The sequence below is a fragment of the Varanus komodoensis genome, unplaced genomic scaffold, assembly GCF_004798865.1.
Source record: "Varanus komodoensis strain SLA01 unplaced genomic scaffold, ASM479886v1 scaffold18_1, whole genome shotgun sequence".
Classification (NCBI taxonomy): Eukaryota; Metazoa; Chordata; class Lepidosauria; order Squamata; family Varanidae; genus Varanus; species Varanus komodoensis.
In genome coordinates, this window is record NW_025335548.1 from 2,537,609 (window position 1) to 2,564,311 (window position 26,703).

A 26,703-nucleotide genomic window follows, 5' to 3' on the forward strand; every position below is an offset into this window, starting at 1 on the left:
TCGTTTTGCTTTTTATACCCCAGATCTGCTGACAAGTCTGCCTCCGTCACCTCAGTGCCACTTCTGATTGGCCTTCTGAAAGAAAAGACCTGAGAAAAAGGGACCGACTTCATGCGATAGGCCACCTGTCAGCCTGACTGACAATGCTAATTTTGGCACTACGAGAGCCCATCTTGAGGAAAAAGCAACTGGCAGGTTGAGAAAATATAGCCGTGTCGGGGCAGTCATTGTATCTGATCCTACCAAGCAGTTTCTGACTTAGACATAAGAAAAGTGGGGAAGTAAAAAGAAAGCATATGTCTGCTAATAGATGCATTATTAATTAAACAAGAAAAGTCAGCTCATGAAAAGGATCTGTTAGTGCCCAACAAGTCAATCCATATATTTGCTTCCCTACAAACAAACCTGTTGCTATCAAATGCAACTGTCAATCTCCAGGTCAAAGAAATAAGACATATGATCTTATGTCATGTGGCATTATTATACTGGTAGAATATACTGTTTCAGCTTAATAATGCTATTGGAGATAGCTTGACAAAACCATGGTTTCCATGAGAACATAGCATTTATTCATCTAGACAAACTGGGGTGGTACTAAACATATTCCTTGGTCAGAAGCCATAGACTGGGCCTAGACAAGATAGATCAACTCCTGTCGCATTTGATGGGATAGCTATAAGGGAGAGGAGACTGACGTTCACTTCTCTGTTTCATACTCAATGAAAGTAAAGGCAAGAGGTTGAATGCAGAAGAAAGAGCCCTTTGGTTCATGGGTGGGGTCTGCATTCTGCAGAGGCTTCTGAAAAATTCATATCTGGGAGAGAGGGCATGAGTGTTTCCCATTCCTCCTTTTGCACTCAGCCTCCTGTGCCACTTGCTCTAGAGGGTCAGGGGACTCTCGAGAACAGCATTGGAGGGGGTTTGGGGCCCAAAGGGAGAAGGGCACCCTTGGCTCCTACCCCTTGGCTGTTTTAAGGTTTACATTCAGCCAGATGATATTTGTGAAGTAAAAACATTTAAGGTGCTTCATAAAGCCGAGCTTTAGAATTTGACCAAAAAGTATTTGACCATAGACAAAAGTATGCTATTTTATTGCATTTTTGCATACCACCCCATTTTGTACAGTATTTCTGTATAACGCATCTGTATATTTTAATTTGGCACTTTTTGTTCCCTTTATTGCCAAGGGAGCTTATTAACAGTTAGTTGAGAATGATGTTTTCAGAGAATGACCAAAGCAAATCCCCACCACCACACAAGTGCAGCCTCTGGACAGGTGGACACAGGTGTCCAAATGCCTAACTAGAAATGACTAAGGTAGTCATCTACGCATCACAAAAAGAGGTGATTTGCATAAAATTTGCATACATGCACATTCTTATGGAAATTTAGAAATCATTATTATTCTTTCAATAGAAATATAGTACACCTCATTATTGTGGGGAGAACTGCAGCCAGGTGACCCACATGCCTACTCAAGTCTGTTGTTAAGACTCTAACTACTGATGGAAAACTTCAAGGACCCCTCTCTCTTTCTCTGGGTCTTTAAGTTAGGCTCAAATAGGGCAGGCCTTCAAGCAAGGACACCTTCAAAATAGAAGACATGCCTTCAAATAGAGGACTGTGCTTTGTAAAGCAGGGTACATGAGCACCCAGGCAAGTGACAATGAAAAGCCTGTCTCTCTAAAAGTACTAGTTCTAATCACATATACATGGGATGGTGGGGTGGGAAATTGGAAAAGAAAAATGAGTGCAGGCCCAGAGGGTTATCTTTCCAGAGCCCACTCCCGCTGTTTTCCTTCAGCTATTACTCTGGTTTTGGATACTAGGCCTGGCCTAGCAAAAAGTCCCTGGGGGGGGGGGGGAGAATGGGGAGACAATCATCACCTGCCTCATATGTGGTTATTTTTCCTTTTATTAGACTACATACAGGAACTTTATATAACTTGCATTAAGCCTACATCTAACAGGCATACCTAATGCCACTGCAGCTAATTTCCCTTAAACAAATGTGGGAAGCAGTTTGCTTCATTTTCACTCAGCTGTATTCGTGTAGGCTATGGTTTTAATGATGATCTGTGAGGCAGCATGGGTTACAGGGTTCTGCTAGGAATAGGATTGGGTCAACTTTGTCAGGAAGCAAGGTGGAAAGAGGTCACTGTCAGAGAAAGCACCAAGTGCTGCTAGAAACCAGCCAGGATTAACTATATGTTGCTCTATCAAGAACCAAAGGAATACTGGGGCTTAAATAGACCCCACCTTGTCCCTTAAAGGAGTCTGGCTTGTTTTAGCTCGCCCAAGCTGCAATGATCTGGGAGTGGCTGTGGTATGTGATTGTCCTTGTGGCTGGAGAGAGTTCAGAGATGACACATCTGACTGCTTGCAGCTTTCTGAGGAACATGGTCCTGGGAAGGTAGAAACCTCATGATGCCTTTCTGTGACTGAATCCTCTTTTCTGAGTTCTTAACTCTGAAGCCTTCTCTTGGAACAAGAGTATGACAGCCTCTGTGAATGAGAGTTCCTGGTTTGCATCCATGATGGCAGGCTTAAGCTACATGCTGTGTTAAATGCTACCCAGAGGTACAAGCATTTCCCCCCTTTTAGTCTCTACATGGGGATGGACAAATTTGGTGGGGGCGGGGGAGGTAGCTGGGCAGAAAGCTTTATTCACCCATGCTTGGTTGTCCCAGTCCAAATCTGGGCCTCATGGTGCTTACATCAAAGTTTATTTGTTCCAAGTTAAGATCAGTAAGATCCTGTCCATTTAATTAAGCATGTACCTTAACCCTCAAATAAAGAGCCAGGGATTATATCTCTGTGCAAACAGCCTCTCAAAATTCACCAACTTGTTCCTAAAGAAACTAGAAGAACCATTGCACTGAATTCTTTAGGGGATGGAGAAATTCTCCGATGGTATTGTTTGAGAATGGGACTTATTTATTTTTATTTAATAAATTTGTTTAAAGCTGCCTGAAAGTAACATGCTCTCTTATCACTATCATTAGCAGTGACATACAGTAGGTTGCTGCTGCAAATAGCAGCATCATGGATTACTGAACCTAGTGAAGTAGATGAAAGGAAAACCTGGTGTTTTTGGTCAAGGTAGAATTATATGGTCTACTGTGGACACAATGAAAAACTAGGAAAATAATTATTACATGGATAATCAGTGCCAGGTATGAGATTAATATAGATTAAAATTAACACTGACTCACTCATTTTTAAGATTAATCAGTATGGATGAAACTTTTGACCTAAATGGGCATTGATATTTGCCACAGCTAGAAAGCAATATCTGGACACAGCACAGAACTCTTAATATTACCTGATGAATGTATAAGGCAGCATAATGGAAGAAAACCCTCATATTTCCCCCAAATGTTGCTTTTTAATTAACCAAAACAGAAATCACAATACTATGTGGAAGTAGACAATATGTGAAAAAACTGTATGTGTAGAAGAGGATAATTATGCATTAGAATAATTTAGAGATAATCTCTAATCTCTATCTCTGCACTATTAGAAATTAATAATGTAGAGATATTAAATTATCTAGAGCCATTTCAGTCTAACCATGTGGCTAATGGTACAGGTTAGAAATCCAGTAAATAAATCATTAAATAATTTTTGCCCTGGTTAGGGCAGAGATTCTGCTTTGGCTGCCATGGCAGATGGCAGTATGTATTGCATGCCAAAAAATGAACAGAGGAAGTGTTGGTTCTTCTGCAATTCTTACTGGCTTTTAGTACCATTGATAATAGTAACCTTCTGAAGTGCCTGTTTGAAATGAGACTGTGAGACCAGTCTTGTTGTATTTTTGCTGTAGGTGATTTTAAGAAGGTAGTACTAGAGGATTCTTGTTCAACACTGTTATTCCTTGGCTTTTGGTCTCCCTTGGGGTTCCATCTTGTCCCCCTTGCTATTTAACACAGACATGAAGCTGCTGGAAGAGGTTGTCCAGTTTAAGGATTTGGTGCTACCAGTATGCTTATGACACTCAATTCCTTTTCCACCCAAATCCAAGAAAGCTTTTCTAATTCTAAACTGGTGTCTGATGTCAGTAATGGAATAGATGAGGGTGAATACGTTGCAACTTAACCACACAGAAGTGCTTCTTCTAGTTGAAAGGCAATGCTGGGAAAAGAGATTCAACTGAAGCTGAAGGAAGGCTACACCCCTGAAGTTGCGGGGTTGCAGTTTGGATGCATTCCTGGATTCAGCCCTAAACTGGATGCCCAGGTTTTGGCAGTGGTCAGGCAGGCCTTTGACAAACCTTTAACTGGTTTGTCTTTGAAGGAGGTTTAACTGGTCGAGCACTGGCTTTTATAAGTGTGTTTTAGTTGTGGTTTTGGTATATGTTCATGCTATATTTTAATTAAGGTTTTCTTTGGATTCTATTGCTAGCCACCTTGTGTGCTACTCCAGCAAAATGGTGGGGTATACATTTATTTAATTAATAGTAGCAAGTCATATAAACAAGTGAAGTGGAGATGTAAAAAATTATATATTTGAGGAAGTATAGCATATCTTTTTTTAATAAGGGATCCTGTTACAGAGAAAATTGTCGTTAAAGGGCTATAAAAGGCACTTACCTCTTTGGACAGTAGATACAGAAATAAGGGAACATGTTCAATATGCCAACAGCCTAAATGTGATTTCGTATGTGATGGAACTGCAGCAAGGCAAATAATATGGGAGCATGACAGCTACCATGAGGCATGCCATTTCTTTGATTACAGGTACCTTTAAATTGAATAGTCTGGTTCTTGAATCTTGTAAAATCTATCATACTTATTGATCAGCGATGACCAATATTATGTATTTTGCAAGCTTTCTGCCAAATTATGGTAAACGAATCAAACCTAAAACGTGGCATAAGTGCATGATTTGCACTACAAATCATTGCGCCAATTTAATATGGCTATAAATCTGTATACACCAGTATCACAAATATATTCTTTTTACTTTTGTTGCTGTCTATATTGTAGTGATGAGGTTTTAAACCCCTCTTGGGTGCTGGCTTCTGCCAACAGTGGGTGGCCAGAGCCAACACTCTGAGGCCTTCAGCTCAATCTCAGTGTAATATGGCAGCTACTAAAATTAGTTGCTGACTGGCGCACGAGAGCATGGAGTACTGATACCAACTGGCAGTGACAGGGCACAAGTAAATGAAAAGCTCTCTTAAAAGGGATGTTTATGGTCAGTGCCTGCCCCATATTTGGGCATTCTCTTTCACAGAGTTTTTATTGCATGAAGAGAGAAAGTGGAGTTGCGCCTGCTGACTCACCCCCTAGTGATTCCTGTGTTGGGAACATCTGTTGACATCTGTAGGCTTTTCCTATGAACAGGAATTCTGTATGCTCAGGGATATTATGTTTGTAAGATAAAATAATAAAGTGGTCATTTGAACATTTATGCACATGCCTGGTTGGCCAACCCACACTAGAAAATGTTGTTAAAGATGAGAAGAATGATAGTGTGGCAAGCAGGGGTAGCCCAAGTGGGCTCGTTTTGTGTGTTGGAACCACTCAGGGAGCTTAGTCTATTGGGTGGCACAGAAATTAAATAAATGGCCAATACTGGTAGGCCCATGCTGGTTTGCCAGGCTCTCCGTCACCTGTGGAACTCCTGGACTCTGGACCCCTTGCCTTTGCCCCAAAAAGCAGCCCTAGCTGTATCATGTTTTCTCCTGAATGGTAAAACTCATTATCACAATTTTTTAAATTGCTTGTTCCATTATGACATGTCAGAGTTATGAAATAATAACTTCTGTGATAAATTTCATTGTATCGCAAAAGTCATTATCTCATTTAAGGTTTAGAAATCTACACTAATTCAATCATTTTGAAAGCGGACCTGTATGGCCTTGAAAGGGAACTTGTAAAGCTCAAACCTAAGCTTTGCCACTAGGGGAGCAAATGGCCAACTCTTTTATCATTAATGATCATTTTATCATTATCTATTAAAACGTGATTCCTAATAGGTGGCATTTGCTTATCTGTGAACTTCTATCTAGTAAAAGCAGGAATAAATTTTGAAGGAAATTCATAAAGTTTTGGATGTGAGTGAGACAGAATTAAAAATATCTGTAGACTAGTACAGGGGTGGGCAGAGGGCAGATCCCGATCTGCTGCTAGATCTGTGAGTTATTTATGGTAGATTGGCAAGAATTTCTTCTTCTTTGACAACAGAAAGTCCTTTTTTCATTTCTCTAGTAGATTGATGAAAACAACAAACCTTGAGGTGGGTGGGAACCAGGAATAGATTTGTGTGTGAAAAGATATGACTGTAAGCACTAGCTTTGTTTGCTTGCTTAATTCACTTTTATAACTCCTAATACCTGAGGCTTACTAACGCATGAGTGCATGTTGATATGCACCTTGCTCTTCATCTCTCTATGCGTTGATCTGAGGTCCTGTTCTGCAGCTGTCTCTAGTGAATGGACCTAACGGTTCTAGTGGAAGAGCAAAGTTTGGTACCCATGGACATATCTGGCAATTTGAGAAACTGTTGTGACCACCAATATAAAATGTCTGTGACAGGAAAGTTGCTAAAGAACAAGTAACTTGCCCAAAAGACTGAATGCAAGGCAGAGGTAGAGTCTTGAACCCAAGATGTTAAACAGCTCCTTGAAATCCATGGCTTCCACTTCTAAAAGAGCCGTACTTCACAACAATCCCAGGTGCTGGTAAGAAAACATGTTAATTAAAAGGCTTGCAGGGATGGGGCACCTTGGTGGGTGCCATGAAAAGTATCCAGGGACAACCCAGCACTTGCCTAAAGTCTGACCTGGACTTGTGTTGCACCCACAGTGCTTTAAAAATGGGCATTTTTAACTTCACAATTTATTATATAATAATTAAGATGTGCAATACAGAATTTATTGGCAGAATGTGATTTATGGTCCCTGCATGAATATGCATGTTGTCTTGAGCTTTAAACTTAATTTTTGTGTTTGCTACGATTTCAACAAATGAACACTTCTGAAGGATAAAAATAGAAGATGAAGGGCCCGAGTTCCCAGCTGTTGTTTTGTGCACACATTCATTTTCTGGAGTATTCAAAATATGGAAGTGGATAAATGACTTTACATTAGCATTTTCAAGCAAAATATTTATTTGTTTACTTATAGACAAGTTATACTTGTTCCTTCTATTTATTTCTCAATACATGATTGGCTATAATACCTTTGGTTTTAGGAAAAGGATGAAGAGATAAAGGAACCATAGAGCAATATATTGTACAACTTTTGTGACAGGTAAGCCAAATTCTTTACCCCGGCCTTACAAAGACTTCCCCAACCTGGTGCCCCACTTTTCAAGGTTTTGCACTATAACTTCCAAAATTGCCAACTATTGTTAATGCTGGCTGGCGCTGAAGAGAGCTGAAGTACAAAATCCAATGGAGGGCATAAAGTACAGTATCTAGTGGGGTACAACCACTTATATAAATTAACTTGTACAAGCAGAAACTACTCCAGTGCAAACATCAGTAGCATTAGCTGGCACTCCAATATCTCTAAGAAACTGGTGCACCAGCTAAAGCCATTCAGATTGTTCTAGAATCATTTAACTTATTTTACTGGCTGCACACTGCTGGATACTACCTCTTGTTTGGGAAAGAATATCCTATCAGGCACATCTTCAAAATTAGCCATAACTGGAAGAGCACAACTGGCCATGTCCAGACTTTAGCATCTATTTATGCTACTAGAAACAGGACCAGTGCTTATATCCACCATATGGTAAGGCAAGGGGTCCTCCACATGTTGGATTTCAGCTCCCATGATCTGTTATTATTGACTAGTCTTATTGGCAGTAATACAGAATGAATATAAGGAATTCTCAACATAAAGTTATGATGTGATAGTGCCTAGACATTATATGTTCAATTCAGAAAAAAGGGGCTATTTTTGGTGTCTTGCCTAATATGCATGTCAGACCAGTCTGTCAGTTGGAGAAATCTGACTCAGGCTTTGTCAAAGCTGGCTCAAGACATTTCTACCCAGTTTTCATGTAATGGCAATTATAGATGGATGGATGGATGGATGGATGGATGGATGGATGGATGGATGGATTCACTCACTTCTAAAATGTTGTAGGGGCAAGTGAGGAAGTGCACTGCCTCTGGCCATTCAGAAATTTAGCATGATATATGAACTCAGACATTCTTGATTGTTTAGATGTTAACAACTGAGATAATCCAACAACCAGCCATGTGCACACTCTGGGTTATTTAATCACTAAACAACCTAGAGTGTTTGGTTTCAGACATCATACCATCAACCTCAAATGGGGCAGAAATAGGTTGTTAAATGCAAGCAGAAGTGATGAGTGTGCAAGAGATACCACACTTGCTAATCTTCAGTAGAATTTGGCAATTAATTAACCCATGATTTCCATTATATGTGAACTAGGTCTTTGTTTTTTAAGCACTGCCACTGCACAGGGGCCTTTCTATGTCTGATCTGAGAACAGTGGCCCAGCTTTACATTGCAAAGGATCCAGGATGTATGCCATTTATAATCACACTGCTTCACTGATACCTTTTAAAAAAACTACTGGACAAAGAGACCATTTGGATTGCTTGCATGTGAAGTTAGGCCAGCCCTGAGATCTAGATCTCTTTGCAGCTAGGAAACACTCTGATTGGTTTTCGGCATGTTTTACTCAATCCTGTCACATAAGGTCGATGTGTGAACTGCAAATATACAATAATCAGGTCAGCTAGCATAGCCCACCCTAAACGGAAATACATTTTAAAAATGATGCATAGGCCTTCACTGGACCCAAAGGAACACTCGTGTGCAATAACAATGTGTAAAGATTTACAGATCATATAAGACAAACTTTTGTGGAAATTGAATACAAGAGACATCCATAAAACATGTGCCATCTACTTTGTGAAGATTCTGAACTGTTTTGACAACCTGACAAAGAATTCTCTGGGAGGCCAACTCTTCAGGTCCTCATGGTTCTGAAACGAATGGTCTTGCACTGTCTTTCTCCAGTGTGGTTGCTGCTCATGCGACTCAGGCTACATCTTCCAAGTCCTCTGCTGGTGGTCTTGCTGTATCTTTGGGATGGTTAAAGTGCAGCTGTCTGGTTTTCTGTAGTCAAAAAAAGGAAGCCCAGTGTTCTAGTAGGATAGGAAGGCTGGTGATCACTGACAACCATTACCACTAGGTTTGAATTTGTTTCCCAGCTCACCAGAGATCAGCCACAGATTCTGTTTTGAAAGGAAGGGCTTAGGTTTTGGAATGCATGAAGTCATCTTTAAAAGTGCCACCACTGGGCAGATTCAGCCTGTTCCACGTTCTTGGATTACAAAGGAGGGTGTCTATGGGGCAGATAATACAGCTCACATATCGGTTTAAACCCAGACACCTACATCTTTAGAAGCTGAACACTGATCATTGCTTCACGTGCATGGGGCATTCAAGACATGTCCCTTGCATAAACTCTATGTCAGACTTTACTAACTAGCACATTGTTGGTACTTCATGATTATTAACTATGACTGCCCCCCTTCAACTATGAAATGTCATGAAAGTAGCTTAGTTTCAGTAGGGCTGGCATCACAAGGTCAGCATAGCTGGGGCTCCCAACTTGGCACAGGGTTCAGCAGGGTTAACTCCTGGAAAGCCTCCTGCACAGGCAGTTCCTTGTCTTTGCTGTTGCTTCCTGTTCACTTGTCCTTTCCAAGCCAAGTGTGAAAGGAGAAAGAAGTCTCTGTGCCTGTCTCTCTAGCAGGTGGGGCTGACTGCACTGAGAAAGAAAGGGGAGCCAATGTGTGGTGTTAAGGGAGGGGGAGTCATGGACGGCAGCTGTGAAAGCACCTTGCCTAAGAGCTCAGGACTGGTTTTCACATCCCGCAGATGACATGGTAATCCTGTACCTGACCATATTGCTTCAGGCTGCTCACATGACACAATGGGGCTATTCCAGACCAAAAAGAACCCTGCACAAAGAAAGCAAATGTTCAGTGAGGAAGGTTCTAAGAAAGCCTAGGGATGGGCAAGCTGTCCAAAGATATCCCTGCACTGGCTGAGGAAGTTTTAAAAGTTCCCCAGGGATGGGAATGGGGTTAAGGACCCTGGGAAAATTTGCCAAGGCTTCTCGGGAGATTCCAGAAATCTTGTGCAGCAGAAACAGTGTGCAGGTGGGGTGAAACTGGGGATTCTTGTACAGGGCTCAAGTTTGTTTGTTTTTAAACTGAGCCAGAGAATTCAAAATCTTCTCTTTGAAGTAAGCTTAGAACAACAAACGTGTTTTTTTTGGGCAGGGGAGCCTTTAATATATACGTATTATGTTTATGTTTTTGATATTGTCTGTATGTATTCAATAACCAAATAAAAGCAATGCTACATAAAAAGCATGCTTTACCCACACCTAAACTGTGATTCTGAGCCCCTGTCTGGAGAACCTTTCTATTATCTTTCAGGAAAGAGAAACCAAAATTATCAAGAGGCTGGTTATGATCATACACTTGAGAGGAGAAAGGCCTGTAACTGGGGGTGGGAGAAATATGATGCATAAAAATGATGCATGTTATGGAAAAAGTGGAGAAGATGTTCTCCTTTTCATAATTTCACACCCCAGGCTCATGCAATGAGGCTGACCTGTGGGATATTCAGGACAGACAAAAGGAAATATTTCTTCACAAAGCATGCAGGCAAACTGAGCTCCACTTTGCTACCACAAAATGTAATGATGACCAGCAACTTGGATGGCTTTAAAATGTTTCTGGGGGAAGAGGCTATACATGCTTACAAGCAATGATCTATTATCCCCAGAAGCAGGGGCACTATTTATGTAAATCCCAGTGACTGGGGAACATGAATGGGAGAGTTTATTGCACTCATGGTGCTTGAGGGCTTCTCACAGGCAGATGGTTGGCCACTGTGTGGACAGAATACTTGATCAGATCGGCCTTTGGTCAAATTCAGCACAGGTGTTCTTATGCCCAAGCCATCCCCTGTCATGCTTGTTCGCTTTGATTTCCTTTGCTTTATGCATAGAGCATGCATAAAGCATCAGGGGAGCCCTTGGTTGTAATTCAAAGTGGTCCAGCCCAAACACAGATTTCCCTCCTCATCCATTTTAAAAGTCACTGTAAAGTCATTTTGTCTGTGATTTATTTATATAATAGGAATGTCCCATATTGTAAAATGTGATGAAGGAAAACAAAATAGGTTTTTTTTCTTTTGAACAGTGACTAGTAAGTTAAATAAACTTTACATGATCTCCATTAAGAAAAGCTAGCTTCTTCTTCCAGGGTCTTGAAAAGAACATCTTTCATTGCAGCATCACAACATAGATTTTCAGTTGACTAAACTTCACTTTACTTTACTCTACCTTATTAGAGGTTTTCTTCATGCAAATTCCTCAGAAGTGCTTGAACATTCACATGTTGTTATTGAACAGAAACCTTGTTCAATCAATACCTGCCCAATCTTGCAAAAGAAGATCATAGGCTAACTGTGCTACAGTTACCCATCTTGATTTCTGAGATTCCCTTAGAGTTCTTTACAGTGTTTGAGTGGCAAAGAGATGGGAGGCTTATATGTGCATGCGCCTGAGGAGAGAGACCATGGCCCCTTCCAATGGGAGCCATTCACTCCATCTTACATACTGCTCCAGAGGGCCCCTTTGCTTTCAGGCACAGCTTTCCAGGGATTGCAGTGCCAGAGGCTGTTATTATGAAAAAGAGCTGAACAGAGAGGACAGTAATTTTGCAAGCGAAACATTTGGATGGCAAGTGTACCACTTTACAAGGCAAAAAACATAAATTGAATTTACCTCACAGAATGCTTTTTAGTTTGCCTTTGACCTTTCAAGCAATGTGAATCCTGACCTTGCAATGCTTCAGGTGTGGCAGCCTTCACTTTTTCTGACAAATAGTCTCTCCCTTGCTTTGATTTAGTCTCAGTTACAGTGAGAACATGGGCATTTTTATTCTTCTCTGAAACAAAACGGGGATGTCAGCCAGAATGGGACCAAGGTCTTCCATTTATTATAACTAACGTGGTCTAATAATGCATGCCTAGTTACCTATCACTCTTATGAAAGCTGAGCAGTGTGCCTCCCCGACTTCATTAGTGGCAAGGCAGATATATTTTCCAGTGTCAGCAAGGACTGCATTTCTTTTTAAAAGGTAATAGGTGTCCCCTAATTTCTCAATCTGTAAAACAATGAAATATAGACAAGAGAGAGATTAGTAGTGTGAAGCAAGAGATACGACATTCTTCCCAAAGGAACATTTACAGAATGTTTAGACATACACTAATTTCTCTTCCTGCCACTCTGATGCCATCTTTTGTCCAAATGACATTTGGCCTTGGTCTTCCATATATTGTACAATGCAGGTTTAAATCATCTCCTTCTTGCAGAGTAGTGTGTCCAAATTTTTTAATGAAGTTTGGCTGTTTTCCTTGAACTAGAGAAAGAGAGAGAGAAAGGAAGCATAGATGGCATTTGAAAAGGCAGGGCTGTTCTTTCAAGAACAAAATTATCCATCTGAAACTGAGTTTAAATGACTGTGTTGTCCTACACAGTGGAGAATCAGAAAGACAATAGCTAGCAGCCTGGATCTGAGAAGACAGTAGAAAACCAAGTAAGATCAGACGTTTGCCTCTCTCATGCAATAAATATATAAGGTTAAAACAGGAGTTCTGATTGATTATCTTACCAGCTTTTCCTCTTCCTATAGCCTAAATTGCAACAAAGATTTTAGAATGATTATACACAAGTGGAACCTACAACAAAATATTACAATATATACTCACCTTTTAATAGGACTACTCCCGTCTGTGGGTTCCAGACAGAAAACCATACTTGCCTTTGAAACAGTGTATTACAACCCATTTTCTGATTTTATTCTCAAAATGATATTATACATTGAACTGCTTTGTGTGGAACTACAGTGCACTTTTCACTGTCAGGCTGTTCCCACTGCAGGTGAAGTGGCTAAACCATCCACAGACCATGATTTGTTTAGTGTAACGTGTGAACTAGGCCCTCTTGATTTCAAGCCAGAGAAATAACAAAAACAACACAGGTCCTTTTTCTAGCTTGTTGGGGAAGAGGCAAGCCATGGGTGGTTTATCAGCTTCTGCTTGCCGTGTACCAGCACACTGTTGCATCCGTGGCAATCTACATGTTTTGTTTTTCTTTTAATATGGGCTGTTACCATTATGGCCCAACAAGTTCCACATGAGTATGTACAGTCCTCATTAGGATGTTCAGATTATTTGTTTGCTTGTTTTGTCCTATTAAACAAACATTTTTAGAAAAGGCCAGGTTCTCCTGAATATGCTGATGCCACCCTATTCCTTCTCAGTGGCTTTGTTTTGCCTCCAGTCCTGTTATCACTGACCACAGAAGTCCACTATTAGAGGTAGGAAGTTAAATGTTAAGCTCTCCTTAATCTACATAATTGGCGAGTGGTCATTTCAGAGTATTATCAGTTTGCAGTTTCAACTATGCCTTTGTATAGGACCCAGGGGCACCATTCAGCCATTCTCATCTTCACCTCAGCCTCAATCGCATTGTGCCCCATGGCTGCTCCGGTTCACACCTCTTGCTGGACCCTCCTTCACTTTCGCATAATAACCCAGCTGCATTCCCAGGAATGGTAGGGGAGCCAGTATGTGCCATCTCTCTTCAGAACTAATGATTGTGGCTATTTTCTGTATCATATGCAGCCATCAGACTTTGGTGGGACTGTCTTTAATAATGCTCATTTAGACTAGAATGAAGAAAAAAAACTTGCTTGGTTGCCTTGGAGCAATACTTACCACAAGACTACAAAGCATGTGGCTCCTTACAAAGTACTCTGGCCCAAACTAGTTTTGAAAAGACCCTAATTCATGCCCCAGCATCACACTCACATAGAAATGCATGAGTATTACTTTAATATTAAAAGAGCCCACAGTAGAAAAGTACTGAACCCTTCTCGCTATTATATCTTACCTACACAGAGCTGATTGCATTGATCATTTTTCCCCTTCCCAATTCTGATTCCAGAAATGATGGTGGAAAAACAGCTTTAGAAACAGACAGAGGAGAGGGAATGCATGGGCGATCAGCACCCCTTCCTCAAGAGTTTCTTCTAGTGTTATAGTCAGATGCATGTCACCCATGCTTTACATATGAAGAGTGGTCACACTGATCCACATGTATTCAAGTAGGCTTCACCATTCATTCCAAAGCTCATACATTTATTATGTGTGTTGAAGTGAATGTTGAAGCTTCAGCAAATGGTTCATGTGGTTAGCAAGGAGAGAGGGTTAAATATGCTCCATCATGTTAACCATATCCACGCTGACATACAACATATCAGTGGATACAAACATATGATGGATGAGACCTTGTCCTTTGGTGGCCCTGTGCTCATGTGAAGCTGGGCATGCATCTGTGATAGGGGACTACAAAATGCGGGCTTTCTGGATATACAGGTTGGCTTTATAGACACATTTTAGGGATAATATGTTTTATTCGTGACTTAGATGAATGCCTGGTGGGTGGGGGCATGGGGAGAGTGCAGGTGATTCCATTCCTTCTCTCCACACATCCATAGCCACAGCTGAATCATGACCACAGTGCCTCCAAAGTCTTAATATGTGCATGAGACACCTAGAAGGCAGGTGAGCCTGACCCAGGAAAGTCTCTTGTGACGCAGATGTAAGATCAGCTGACTTACAGAGCCATGATATAGAAAGGTTTTCTGATCCTTGAGCCTGGATAAGAAATATAAAAAGAAGAGATTCCCTTGTCCTTTAGCAACTTTCCCATCTCAGACATTTTGTATTGGTGGTCACAACAGTTTCTCGAATCTTCTTTGACAACAGAAAGTCCTTTTTTCATTTCGCTAGTACATTGATGAAAACAACAAACCTTGAGGTGGGTGTGGGAACCAGGAATAGATTTGTGTGAAAAGATATGACTGTAAGCACTAGCTTTGTTTGTTTGCTTGCTTAATTCACTTTTATAACTCCTAATACCTGAGAGGCTTACTAACACATGAGTGCATGTTGATATGCACCTTGTTCTTCATCTCTCTATGCATTGACCTGAGGTCCTGTTCTGCAGCTGTCTCTAGTGAACAGACCTCACGGTTCTAGTGGAAGAGCAAAGATTATGCAGTTTGGGTACCATGGGCATATCTGGCAATTTGAAGAGAAAGAAAAGAAGAGAAAGGAACTTTGGCATCCCAGGAAGATATTCCTGGCCTGCCTGGTTGCAGGACTTAATATGTCAGGCAACTTAGGGAATTGCCACTGGCTGAAGCTGGGTTTTATCTGGAGGTATTTTACTGTATAGCTAACCAAGTGAAGGGCTGAGGCTTTCCGGTGAATAGATTTGGCAAGTTCTGTAGTCCACAACCATGTTTTTCACAATATTTATATTGGGTTTGATTCAGATGTTCGCTCAATCAACTGCATCAGTAGAGGTGGGTTACCTACCCCTCCGGCCCATGGCAGCTCCTCTAGCTTCCTGAAAATGGTGCACAAAGAGCCAGGAGTTCTTGCTGAATGGGTTGAACTCTGGTGTGTAGGGAAGTGGCCTCATTCCAAATCAGGCAAAGAGGTTTTTCACAAGCGGAAGGAGCATCCCTCTTCTAGCAGGCAGATCCTGGATCCAACCCAAGATCAGTGGCAAACAAGCCATGGCATTATGGGGATAAGTGACCAGATACACAGTTCAGAGCAGTATATATCATTAGAAGCAATTCACTTTTATATTTATCTACAGTATTGCATGGGAGAATGTTTCCATGATCAGAAGTAAATGAAAGCACAGTGCATATGCAACTCTCAGTGTTTAATTGCTAAAAGGGTAATACTATCTATGCTATTACAGTTGTGAAGAAATCAGTTTCATAACCAAAATCATGCTTGAAATCTCAACAGTAGTACCAGTAGAATATGGCTGAGGAAGGATAACTCCCCAGCACACTCCAGTGTAAAGAAATATCTGACCAATGAAGGGGAAAAAGATTTACCTTGGGTGCTATTCTTTCTGCTACCAGCTCCTGTATATTTGATCTCTTAAAAGGTTTAGAGAACACATTAACCAAATTAGGCTGCCTCCTTGCTGAGGTACCAGTCAGCACTACTAAGGGAAATCAAGTGCCTTCTGTTTGTTGATTTATGGCACTAAGAATTTCTGTTTCTTTCGGTTAGCCTAGCTGTACATCAGAAAGTTGTGAGGAATTTGATAATTTGAGATGATCAACGGCTGAGTGCAAGAGGGAAGACTCAGGTTGCACAGGCCTCAAAGGGATTAACAGCAACGCTTGGGTAGAAATGTGGAGCAGGCAGGCAGAAACAGACCCTGCCGGTGAAAGAAGCAAGCTTCTTGCATTGTTCAACATGGAGTGATTGCTGCCTGTCACTCCACCCTTTACTGCATACTGGCCTTCCCAGAAGGGGCTCTGCATACTGGTCTTCCCAGAAAGGGCTTCCTTTGTATGTGGGAAATAAGTAATCCTTATTCACTTGTACTCCTTCAGTACATTTGCAATTCTTTAAAACTGTCTGTATGGAGCCTGCATTGAATATGACACTTCGGCTTGTCAATAAAAATCAAGTAGGATTGATTGCAAAACAGGTGGCAGCACATCATGAGGCCAATGATGCGGAAATAGTTTCACAGTTCATAAGTCTGCCTGGAACTAGTTGCACTTGTTTGTATTACAGATTCAGACATGAAGCAGCAGCCAAAGAACTGGGCAACTGACTAGTTCTGCATGTATTAGATTATTTTCTGTCGAGATACTCAAAGAGCAAGACCCTATGCTGCATTAAAAACGTGTTACAAACTTTAAGATCAGTTTTGTGATACACCTTAGGGATCTGATGTTCAAAGAAAAAAAATGCCCCAAATCCCATTGGACTCATGCAAACCTTAGATGCACCTAAAGTATGTTTTTTCATGCCCTCCAATATATTTTCACTTGTTCATTCATGTGGACATAATACACAAGAGAGAAGTATATTACTCAAGTGCCAGAAAAAAGTTTTTATAAACTGGATGCATTTTGGAAAGATACTTCCTTCCTCAGGGGCTGCAACTAGCATTTGCTCTTCTGTTTTTTAAAATCGGTGCTGTTCCCCCTTGCTGGTTCATTCCTATAATACACAGGAACCAGCTTGTGTTGGAGAGCATGATGGTATTCCAGAAATGGCAAGGACAGACAAGTCTGTTTTCATTTTGAATGAAAATGCCATACTTTATTGAAATATATTTGCCAGATGGAGAGGAGTGAAATGTTCCAAAATTAGGGTACAATCCATCCCAATGCAGCTGTAGTTATGCCTGCAACAAGGAGCCAGCCCGGGCTGAAAAGAGCCCCTCTTCTTTCCCTCTGCTTTTTGACAGTGCACTGGCTGTTACTCAAAACTAGAAGTTGGTGCCTGCTCCCCCTCTAGGACCCAACCTGCAGGTTGCCTCTTAAGAAGACTTTACTATGCACATAGTGATATATATGGTTCATTACTAAGTTAATACTGGATCTAAGAAGATAATCATGGGCTACTGTTTTCATTCAACCACCAACGTTGATGCAAGTACCTTCACTTTCTCCAAGAAAGCACGTCTCAGTATGAAGCAGCATTTCTGACTGAAATGCAAGAAGAGCAACATGGTCAGAATTAGTGTGGCTTCCATGCCTTCCTTTGCATTTGGTAACTCTAATAATTCATTAGTTACAAACTGCAAAAGACAAATTAAGCAATATTCTAATTTATGGTGCATATTTAAAGTGCAGAATCTGAAATTCTGTTTACCTTCACAAGAATCAAATAGTAGGACACCTGGAGTCCAGGCCAGGAGACTATGTGATATGGCCAGAGCCATAGAAGAAGTTCATTCTGCTTCCTATTTCATGATTGGGGGATTATTTCCGATAAACATGGAAGATGCCTGATTGGACTGCTTTTTTTTCTATTTTGAAAGCAACTGCTGTTTACATAGAAGTTTTTGCTGATTTGGGGGACATACCAATATATACTTAACTAGTAACTTCACAGTCTGGTTGAGCAGGAGTTTTAGAGCCATTTTGTATTTTAAAGATGCATTAGGGTAAAATTTCTTCACAGGCTGCATGAGCAGAATTGCCAACTTTAGCTTTAGTCATTGCTGGCAGCCTGGGAAGAGCTGAGGTGGGGTAGGAAAGATGGAACTCTAGGAATCTGGAATGTGAAGGAAAGAGTAGATTATTCTGTGCCTGGGTAGAAGCTGAGCAGAACAGTGGTGGAGATCCAGGCTTGTCTCCAAATTATGTCAACCCCTTCCAATTGGTTTGTTTGGTGCTGTATTTATTTAAGCATTTTGATCCTACTCTTCAGCCAATGAGATTGCCAGAGTGTCTTTCATAAAATCTATGCACACAGTAAAAGTTCAACCAAAACTAGTCAAGCAACAAACTCAACCTGTCAAACATCACAATAAGCAGCCTTAGTAAGGCAAGATTTTTTGTAAGATGGTCGGGGTTCCTGGATGTATGACTTGACAGGGGTTTATTTATTTATTATCAAACTTGTATTCCACTATATTGGCCCGAAAGGCCCTCTAAATGGATAACAGTGGAATAAAAATACGGTACAACAATAAAAAAACACACAATTAAAACAAACAAAAGACAGTAAAACAAAACAGTGTGCAAATTAAAAGTCTGCCCAAAGTAGAGCCTACACTTTGGTGGTTTCCTCTCTGTGGAACTATGCTTCTGAAGGCCAGACAGGCAATAGGGCTGTGTGATTTTGGGTTCCCACTGAAGACATCTTTTTCCAAGAAGCCTTCCTCGATTGAGTAATCATGATTCTCATTGGTTTTATGCTTTAAAAAAATAATATGATTTAATATGTTTTGATGTGGTGTACTTTTTATCTTATCTTGTTCACCACTCCAGAATCTGTTTACATGTGGAGTGGCATAGAATGCCAAGGAAACACATTATAAAAACTCACTTTCTTTTACCTGGCCATCTTAATAAGTTAATTAATCAGATGCTGACAAGAAATAGTAACTTTAATGGAGATGGGATATAGGTGATTTCAGATGAGCCTTTTGTGATAGACTTGTCCTGCTTCTTTCATGGAATTTGAAAGGGAGCGAGGGGTGGGTTGATAACAGTGTCTTTCACCTGTCACCCTCCTGTGTACTTCCCACTGCTTCTCCCATCCTTTTTCCTCGCATGGAATAAGTCATTAAAGAGGTGAAGATGGAATAGCCTCACAGTGTCTTTTCACCAGTCCGGCTATGTTTTGCCATGCCTGCTTTTTAGACAAATTTAATTTCAGCCAGTTGCTTTCTCCTCAGCACAGTATCTTGATAATCACTGTCTTTACAAGATCAATTTGTGTAGTTTATTTATTGCATCTAAAGCATTTCCGGAGATTTCAAATATCTCTCCTTTGCCAATGGATGCAGATTCCCTCTGGTATCTGCAGTGATTCTGCTTCTCATACCCAAGGCTAGACTTTCGGTTATTTATATTTCTTCATACCAGGAAATCCTGAGTATTACTTGGAAGGAACAACCCCCATGTTCTTTCTGAGCTGTGGTGGGATTATAAAGAAGCCCAGGAAGTGGACACATTCCCATACAGTTTCACAGGAAGAATGTAGGAAGTTGCTGAATCAGACCATGGCTCATTCCGTCTAGTTTAGCATTGTCAACGATAACTGGGAGTGTGTCTTCACTATTTTAGATGCTTATGCAGACCAGCCTGGAAATGCCACGAATTGAACATGGAAACTTTGGCATACAACACACTTGTGCTCTACGGTCTGATCTAGGAGCTTTCTTTAAAGCATTTCTCACAGAAGATATTCATTTTAGTTTGTACATTAAACAATAGATCAAATGTGCTAAAAAAAAAAAAAAGAAAGAAAAATAACATGGCTTTCCCAAATGTAACATTTACTATTCCAGTGTAATGCATATTTAAGTGGCATGCTGTCACAGAGCCATTGCTCTCACAGATGGGTTGCCTCAAGAAAAAATGGAAAATCTCAGGATATCTAACTAGAGCAGACCCCACCCCTCTTTGCACTATTAAAGCCATTTTCTGTTAGGGCAGAAAAGTAGCCATTCAGCTGGTGAAGCTTCCCTGTTTCCATTTGCTGTAGAGTTAGGCATGGTGTGTAGCTGTGTGTTTGTATATTTCGAAAGGGAGGGGGCTTAGGCTTAGGCACAATTTAGGAGTGAAAGCAGGCTAGAGTTGCCACTTTTTTCAACTAGGCTGAGGCTCTACGGCATTAACTGCTGCATGATTGAATGAACAGATGCAGTTTTCCAAACGATGGCTGCTGACAAGGTATCGTTTGATTTCTACTTCTAGTAGAAATCCGTTGATTTCTACTTCCTCTCTCCTGTATCCTGCCAGATTTTTTTTTAAAAAGTGCTAGCCTTTCGAGGAGAGGAAAATGGTTGGTGTGAGCCTCAGCACTCTGTATATAAATTGAGCACTGGGGAAATGACTTGACTGAAAATACCAGAAACTTGATTTTAGGCTTGAGTACAAAACTCAATGTCATGATGTACTGCCTCTTCTGTTAATTTCATGAATATTCTCATAATATTTTGATATAGCTCACGAATCTCCTAGATAAAAAATGTTCCTCACAGATGGATATTTATCCCATCCCTGTGCTAGGGAAGAGGTGACAGAGCTTTTTGTTGTATACCATGAAATTAGCTGCAACCAACCATGCATTTAATAATAAATCTACAAAGCCATGTGCAGGCTTGTAGTGGTAGTTGTAGAAGGGGTGGAAACCTTTTTCCTATCTAGCTTCAATTTCTAGCAGTGCTAGTTAGGCCAAAGACACACACAGTCTTCTACAAGTTAATCCATACATACAGTTGGAGACATGCGAAGTCTTTGAGTCATAATGCATTTGAGGAGATGTTGGGTGACAGAAAGTCTCTGTTGTTTTAGAACTGTGATGGATCATTCACACAAGTAAGTAAACATCTGGTGATATAGTTACCAACAACCCTTGGAACTTGCCCTCCCACCTTTGTTTCAGCCTGCATAGTGTTAGATTTTTGTGGATCGGTTCCAGAACAAGCATTTTGCTGGACAAAAAACCTGTATAAAGTACTGATGTTCATTGGTAAGCTGCTTGTAAGGGAACCGTTTCACATCATCTGAAAATAAGTTCTGGGCTCAAGATGAGAATAGGTTGTCTTCTTGGATCAATTAGCTTCTCTTCTCTGCTTTTTTTGCTTCAAGGACGGTGCTGTCTAGAAGACAGATCTTCTTTCAGTTTTACATGCCTATAATAAATCTGCAACCAGGTGGCTAAAAAACCCCTTCTCTCCATCTTCATGACACCCCCCACCATTTGTAATAGATATTCTTTCCACAGCATGCTATGCACTTGAGGATTTATTTCCATATTGTAAATTTCTTGCAAGAGATTGGAAATATTTTTTGTATAAATTTCCAACAGAGCAGTCATTATAGGAAAGAAGAAAGTTATTCTCCAAGGGGAAAAGCAATACAAATATTTACCAACCATTTTTAACTACATAGATATATATCTGATCTTCCTAGAAAATGGGTGGAATTAATGATGATTAACTTGTCATTTGAATATGGTGAGAATTTATAAACAAAATTTCTCTGTAAATAGCATGATTTCTTTTCTTACCTTGGTCAGATCTGGTGATATATTATTCTATGAATCATAAACATTGCATTGTACAAGTCAACAAACTCTAATAATACAGTGTAGCCTTAGCTCCCATTTTTAAAAATAAAAGTAAGTGCAAATTGTAAGGCAAACTCCATTTTGGCTTTTCCTCAATTTAAAATTATTGCTTATACCTCATTATATTAACTATCTAATATATTTGTTTTATGATTTACCATGTCCTTGTTTTATACTTTTATCATATTTCATATTGCCAAATATGTCTTACCTTTTTAAATTTCAGTACAAATTTCATGTCATCATTCATAGCAATTATGAATGAATTAAAATATTAAGCATCTCCATGAATCATTATTATAACTCTTCACGTGGACAAGCCACATACTATCAGTAAAGGCTTACCGAGTGTCTTACATGTTTGAGCAATCAGAAAATCATGAGCTGTTCTTAAGCAAGCTGTCATTCCCTCAGCCAGGCCCATCTACAAAACGGCAGTAACAGTACTATCCTACCTTAGGGAGCGGTAAGAATTACTGGCATAATGTAAGCAATAATGAGAACCTTTTGAACATTTAAAACATACTATATCAATGTGTATATAAAATGTTTCTCCCTTTTCATTAAATGACACTAAAGCAACTCTCATTTTTTACAGCACATACACTAAAGTGAGCATCTCGTGGCCTGTGAGCGACTATGAGCCATAAAAATATTTTCATGATCATTTTAAATCCAAAAGCATTTTTCTTCACAGTGCAAAAACCTAGAAGGTGCCTTTAAAAATGCCTTCTGCCCTCCTATGGAACATGACTGTAGCATAACAGAACAACACCCAGTGTAGCCGTGATATTAATGTAAAAGAGCACGAGATTCAGAGTGACTCGAAAGCAAGGGTGGCAAGGGTGAGGTGAGGTGCAGCAAAAGATGGCCGTTCGCTGTTGTCTCCAGTTGTGAAAGTTAAAGTCCAGTGAAGTCAGAGTGCTGTACTAAGAAAGCAGCCAGCACGCAAGTGATACAACCAAGTAGAGGGCACACAGGATTATCCAGTCTATTCTTTTTATTAGTGCCCCGTTACCTTTCACATGGAGGATGGCACTGGAGGAGACGGTGCCACTAGAGTTTTTGGCCCGAACTACATAGAGCCCAGCGTCTGTGTCACACACCTTCTGAATGAACAAAGTGTACTTTGTGTCCTTGTGAAAGAGCTTTAAGTGCTCATCTCCAGTCACTTTCTGGCCCTTCTTGTACCTGAAGTAGAGAGTCAGTTTTCAAGTCAGGTTAACATGAATGTTCGTGGAAGCAGAGTAATTTGCGATGTCAAACAAGCTCTTACAACAATGAACTTAGCAGCAATAGCAATCCCTAGCAATGTCTCCTGATATTTTAAAAGTTGTATTAAAAAGCAGATTGGCTCACAATTTAAATATATTCTCAGGGTTAGAAAAAGGGAGATGATGTAATTATCAAGAAAGAGATGCCCTGAATCCCAAAATGCTTGTTCTTAAAAGTGATATTTTTGTTACATCTGTTTGGCTCCATAAAGATAAGGCAAGAACCTTAATCTCATGTATTCATGAAAAATTTAATTTAAAGAGTATCCAAAACCTTGATTTTTTTCTTGATCTGGATCTGCCCCTCTGCACTGTTAGGTGTTATTCCTAGTTTATTCTTGAGTAAAAGACAAAAGTCAGGCCTTAGGACAGGGGATCAATTATTTTCACAGGAGAATTAACTCCACTAATAAAGCTTCATAAAGTTTTGTGCCTGTTAGTAGAAAGGTGCTCTGTTTCAATGCTCTGGCTAGGTATGTGCCCCTTTCCTTTTTTGGTAGAAGTTCATGACACCAAGAGAGAAAACTAATCCATTGATCATCATTTGTCAACATAGAATAATGGGTAAATGCTGCAAAACCAACTTATACATTGGGGAGTGTAAGAGCTAAGACGATAGCACCTTCTGCATTTGTGGTTTTCCCAATCCCTGGCTGATCCCTTATTTATAGCAGCCTGTCATTTAGAGTCTGTATATGGAAATGCTGATTCCCAGTTTTAAGAGCCAGCTTGGTGTTTGGGTGGGACTGACAGGGTCTCGTTCCCACAACCTGTTATTGTGAATTCTCTCCATGGCAAACAGATAAATGCCCTGTCAGATAAGCTAATTACTATTTACCCCATTCCCAGCTATTGTCAATATGTTTGCCTAATACATTGGGTTTCATAGTGTTGCTTAAACACAGGTTTATTCGCATTTTCCTTTAAAAACTGTTTTGTTTCCATCAACATTACAGCGGTTGCTACTTTGAAGATTTGTACTTAAGCTATTTTTATAATGCTGTGACTTGATAAAGATCTTTCAGTTGGAGATGTTTATTTTGCTCAGAAACTGAAGTGATATTGTGTTCAAGTATTAAAGGCTGACTAAAGCTGATGGCAGCAGTGTCCCAAAGGGAAGATGATAGAGTATTTTAAAGCAAGCAATAGAAACCTTTAAAAATGAATCAGTGACCCAGACACAACACAATGATTTGCTTCATTTGCCTTTCAGTTACATTCTGATTTTCAAATTCTATGGACTAACAATGTGTTAGTTTTTGATTGTAACATTGTTATAACACACTCTCATTAAAATGTTCTTTCTTTGTCAGTAATTCTGCTTACTTTCTATGTGCAGAGCTGAGCATAACAAAAACATAGACTAACATAGTTGTAAGAGTACACACTGTCATAAAAGAGTGGCAATTAAAGGGCAATTGCAGAGAAATAAGCAACAGCAAGGGATTAGATTAGAATCAATCTGGATGTTGTTTAGCTAGGAAAACAACCCTCTTGCATAGCTTGCAAGAAAATTGATTTAAAACATAGTCTTAATGAAAGGGGGTCAGCTTATCATGCCTAGCATGAATCCAGCAACTTCTATTTTAGGATTAAAACGTATACTTCTCTCCCTCACTCACTTTCTGTCCCACTTCTAATTTCATTGTTGGATTCATCTGATAACCCGTTGTACTGTTTTTTCATACATAATTTCACCATAGTTTTATATTTAGTTCTTTATCAGAGACAAAAATGTAAAAAGGTTGTGTGAACATCTAGGTGAGGTTATGTTCCCCTAGCCAATCAGTCCTGGAATTTTTCAACAGGTCCAAATAAAGATATGCTCCACTCATAATCCCTCCCATGATTTCCTACCGTTTATTTTGTCTTTTTATTTCTTTCTGCAGATCATGCATTAAGGAGGAAAAAACAGATATGGTGCACAATGCTTTTTGAATGTTAGTGCTAGGAGCACTCTTTCTGGAAGTACCCAGCATTTTCTTCCTATATTGGCCAGGGGTAAAAGTCCTGTTTGCTGGATACAGCCGGCTAAACTCTGTTCTGGAGGGAAAGTGGAGAGCTCAGTTCTTTGCTGTATTTTTAAAGCTTGAATCATAGTTAGGGAGGGATGTACTCAGTGACCTTTAGCAATACAGTGGGCTATATACAGTTGACTGACCAGCTAATTCTTGACCTGCTTTTTTTATTGTAGCAATTGTGGGGAGTGGTTGAAGTACCTCTTACAGCACATTCCTATGTACATCTACTGAAAAGTAACACACAATTAAGTCATCAGCCTCACCCTAAAGTAAGTGTGTACAGGATTGAAGCCTATGTGTGGCAATGAGTGGAGGCTATTTATATTTTTAAAATGGGGGCGGGGGGGGGGAATCTCAGGATAAATGGGAACATTTTTACATGCTCCCTTGGAGATTTTTGGTTGCCAATTTCAGCCCCTGTTCCTTACCTGTAAAGTGAAAAACCCTATGACCTAACCATCAAGGTAATAATAATGATTATACTCTGAACAGTAAGCATTCTAGGCATGCCCCATGGGATGTTGGATTCCTCCGCCCCCTCATGGAACAAGAAACTTCATAGCATTTTATAACAACAAAGAAATTGCAAACTGCTTTTGAAACTCCACTCAGTTTAAAAGAGGTTTGCCCGGTGACATGAAGATCTGCTCACATTGCCAGCTCTTGCCTGGTGCCTGTGCCCCCAGTTCATTCCAACAGTGGGCTGGTGCAGAATCACTGTTTCTCTGGGCCAAGTCTGAAATGTAGCCCCCTCCTCACTTGAAAGAGATTTATTTCAGAAAAAAAAAAGATGGAAAGTGGATTGCTTGGTGTCCCTTAGCTTTTTTGAAGCCTTTAAGAACCTGCATGAATGGGTGTCTGCTTTGTATTCGTGCCAGAAATGGCTGTGGACAACTACACATTGTCCACAGTTGTCCTTTAGATGCTGTTCCCTGTCCCTGGGACCTAACTAATGCCAGCAACTCTGGAGAGCAGAGCTCTGTCATTTAATCACATATATTCTGGGGCCTGAAAATAGCCCCAGCCACACAGGTTCATACTCTCCCTGATCATTATGGTGCTTCGCATCTTCCTCCTGTTGCCAGTCGGTTGCCACGCCTCCTCTGGCCTGTGTGCAGAAACCGTAGTAGGAACAAAGGAGTTCTGCAACACACGGTCCTAGATAAAGGAGGTCCAATAGGGAGGAATACTTCATTCAGTATCTTTCTCCAAATTCAGTATCTTCTCTCCTTCTTTCTCCCTCTCTCTAGACTCCAGCAGATAATCATGGGCATCCCTTATCGAGAAAGGGAAGTAAGTTTGCCTAATCACCCTTAAGCATATGGTGTACAGTTTAGTAACATTTTTCCCTTATGACAATAGGCTTGCAGCCCAGAGAAATGTCCCTGTCTGCCCAGAGAAGTATCCCTCTCTGCCATGCTTGAGCCTTCCTTGGGTTTATGGAACAAGTAATGTATTTCCTTAAATTCAGGTCAAGATAGACAATATCTGTTTCTCCTCTACCTTGAAGTTGAAAGGGACTTTGGACTGCAAATGGAGAGGAATTCAGCCACAATAACCTCTTAAGTCATTTTTAGTGATTGGAATGTTCCTTTTTAAAATTCATCTCAAAATATTATTTAATATTTTAGGCTGGGTGTGCTTGGATCATTTTGAAATCAGAAAACTATTACTATGATTA

General features: G+C 40.2%; 1 protein-coding gene across 11 annotated transcripts in view; it reads right to left on the minus strand.

Annotated features, from left to right (window-relative positions):
• Positions 1 to 6,670: 6,670 nt before the first annotated feature.
• Positions 6,671 to 26,703, minus strand: part of CCDC141 (coiled-coil domain containing 141) — a 125,828-nt gene continuing 105,795 nt past the window's right edge. For 2 of the 11 annotated variants that reach the window (XM_044426937.1, XM_044426944.1), the window contains 6 exons: positions 22,746 to 22,918; positions 12,284 to 12,438; positions 12,054 to 12,183; positions 11,857 to 11,964; positions 9,839 to 9,960; positions 7,099 to 9,109 (listed from right to left, as the gene is read on the minus strand). In XM_044426937.1, the coding sequence (XP_044282872.1) occupies positions 9,032 to 9,109; positions 9,839 to 9,960; positions 11,857 to 11,964; positions 12,054 to 12,183; positions 12,284 to 12,438; positions 22,746 to 22,918 (766 nt within the window). In that variant the 3' untranslated portion in view covers positions 7,099 to 9,031. Of the gene's footprint in view, positions 6,686 to 7,098; positions 9,110 to 9,209; positions 9,340 to 9,838; positions 9,961 to 11,801; positions 11,965 to 12,053; positions 12,184 to 12,283; positions 12,439 to 14,462; positions 15,636 to 17,587; positions 17,626 to 22,745; positions 22,919 to 26,703 lie in introns of those variants that run through there. The other 9 variants (XR_006414411.1, XR_006414412.1, XM_044426939.1 and 6 more) reach the window with 9 other exon arrangements.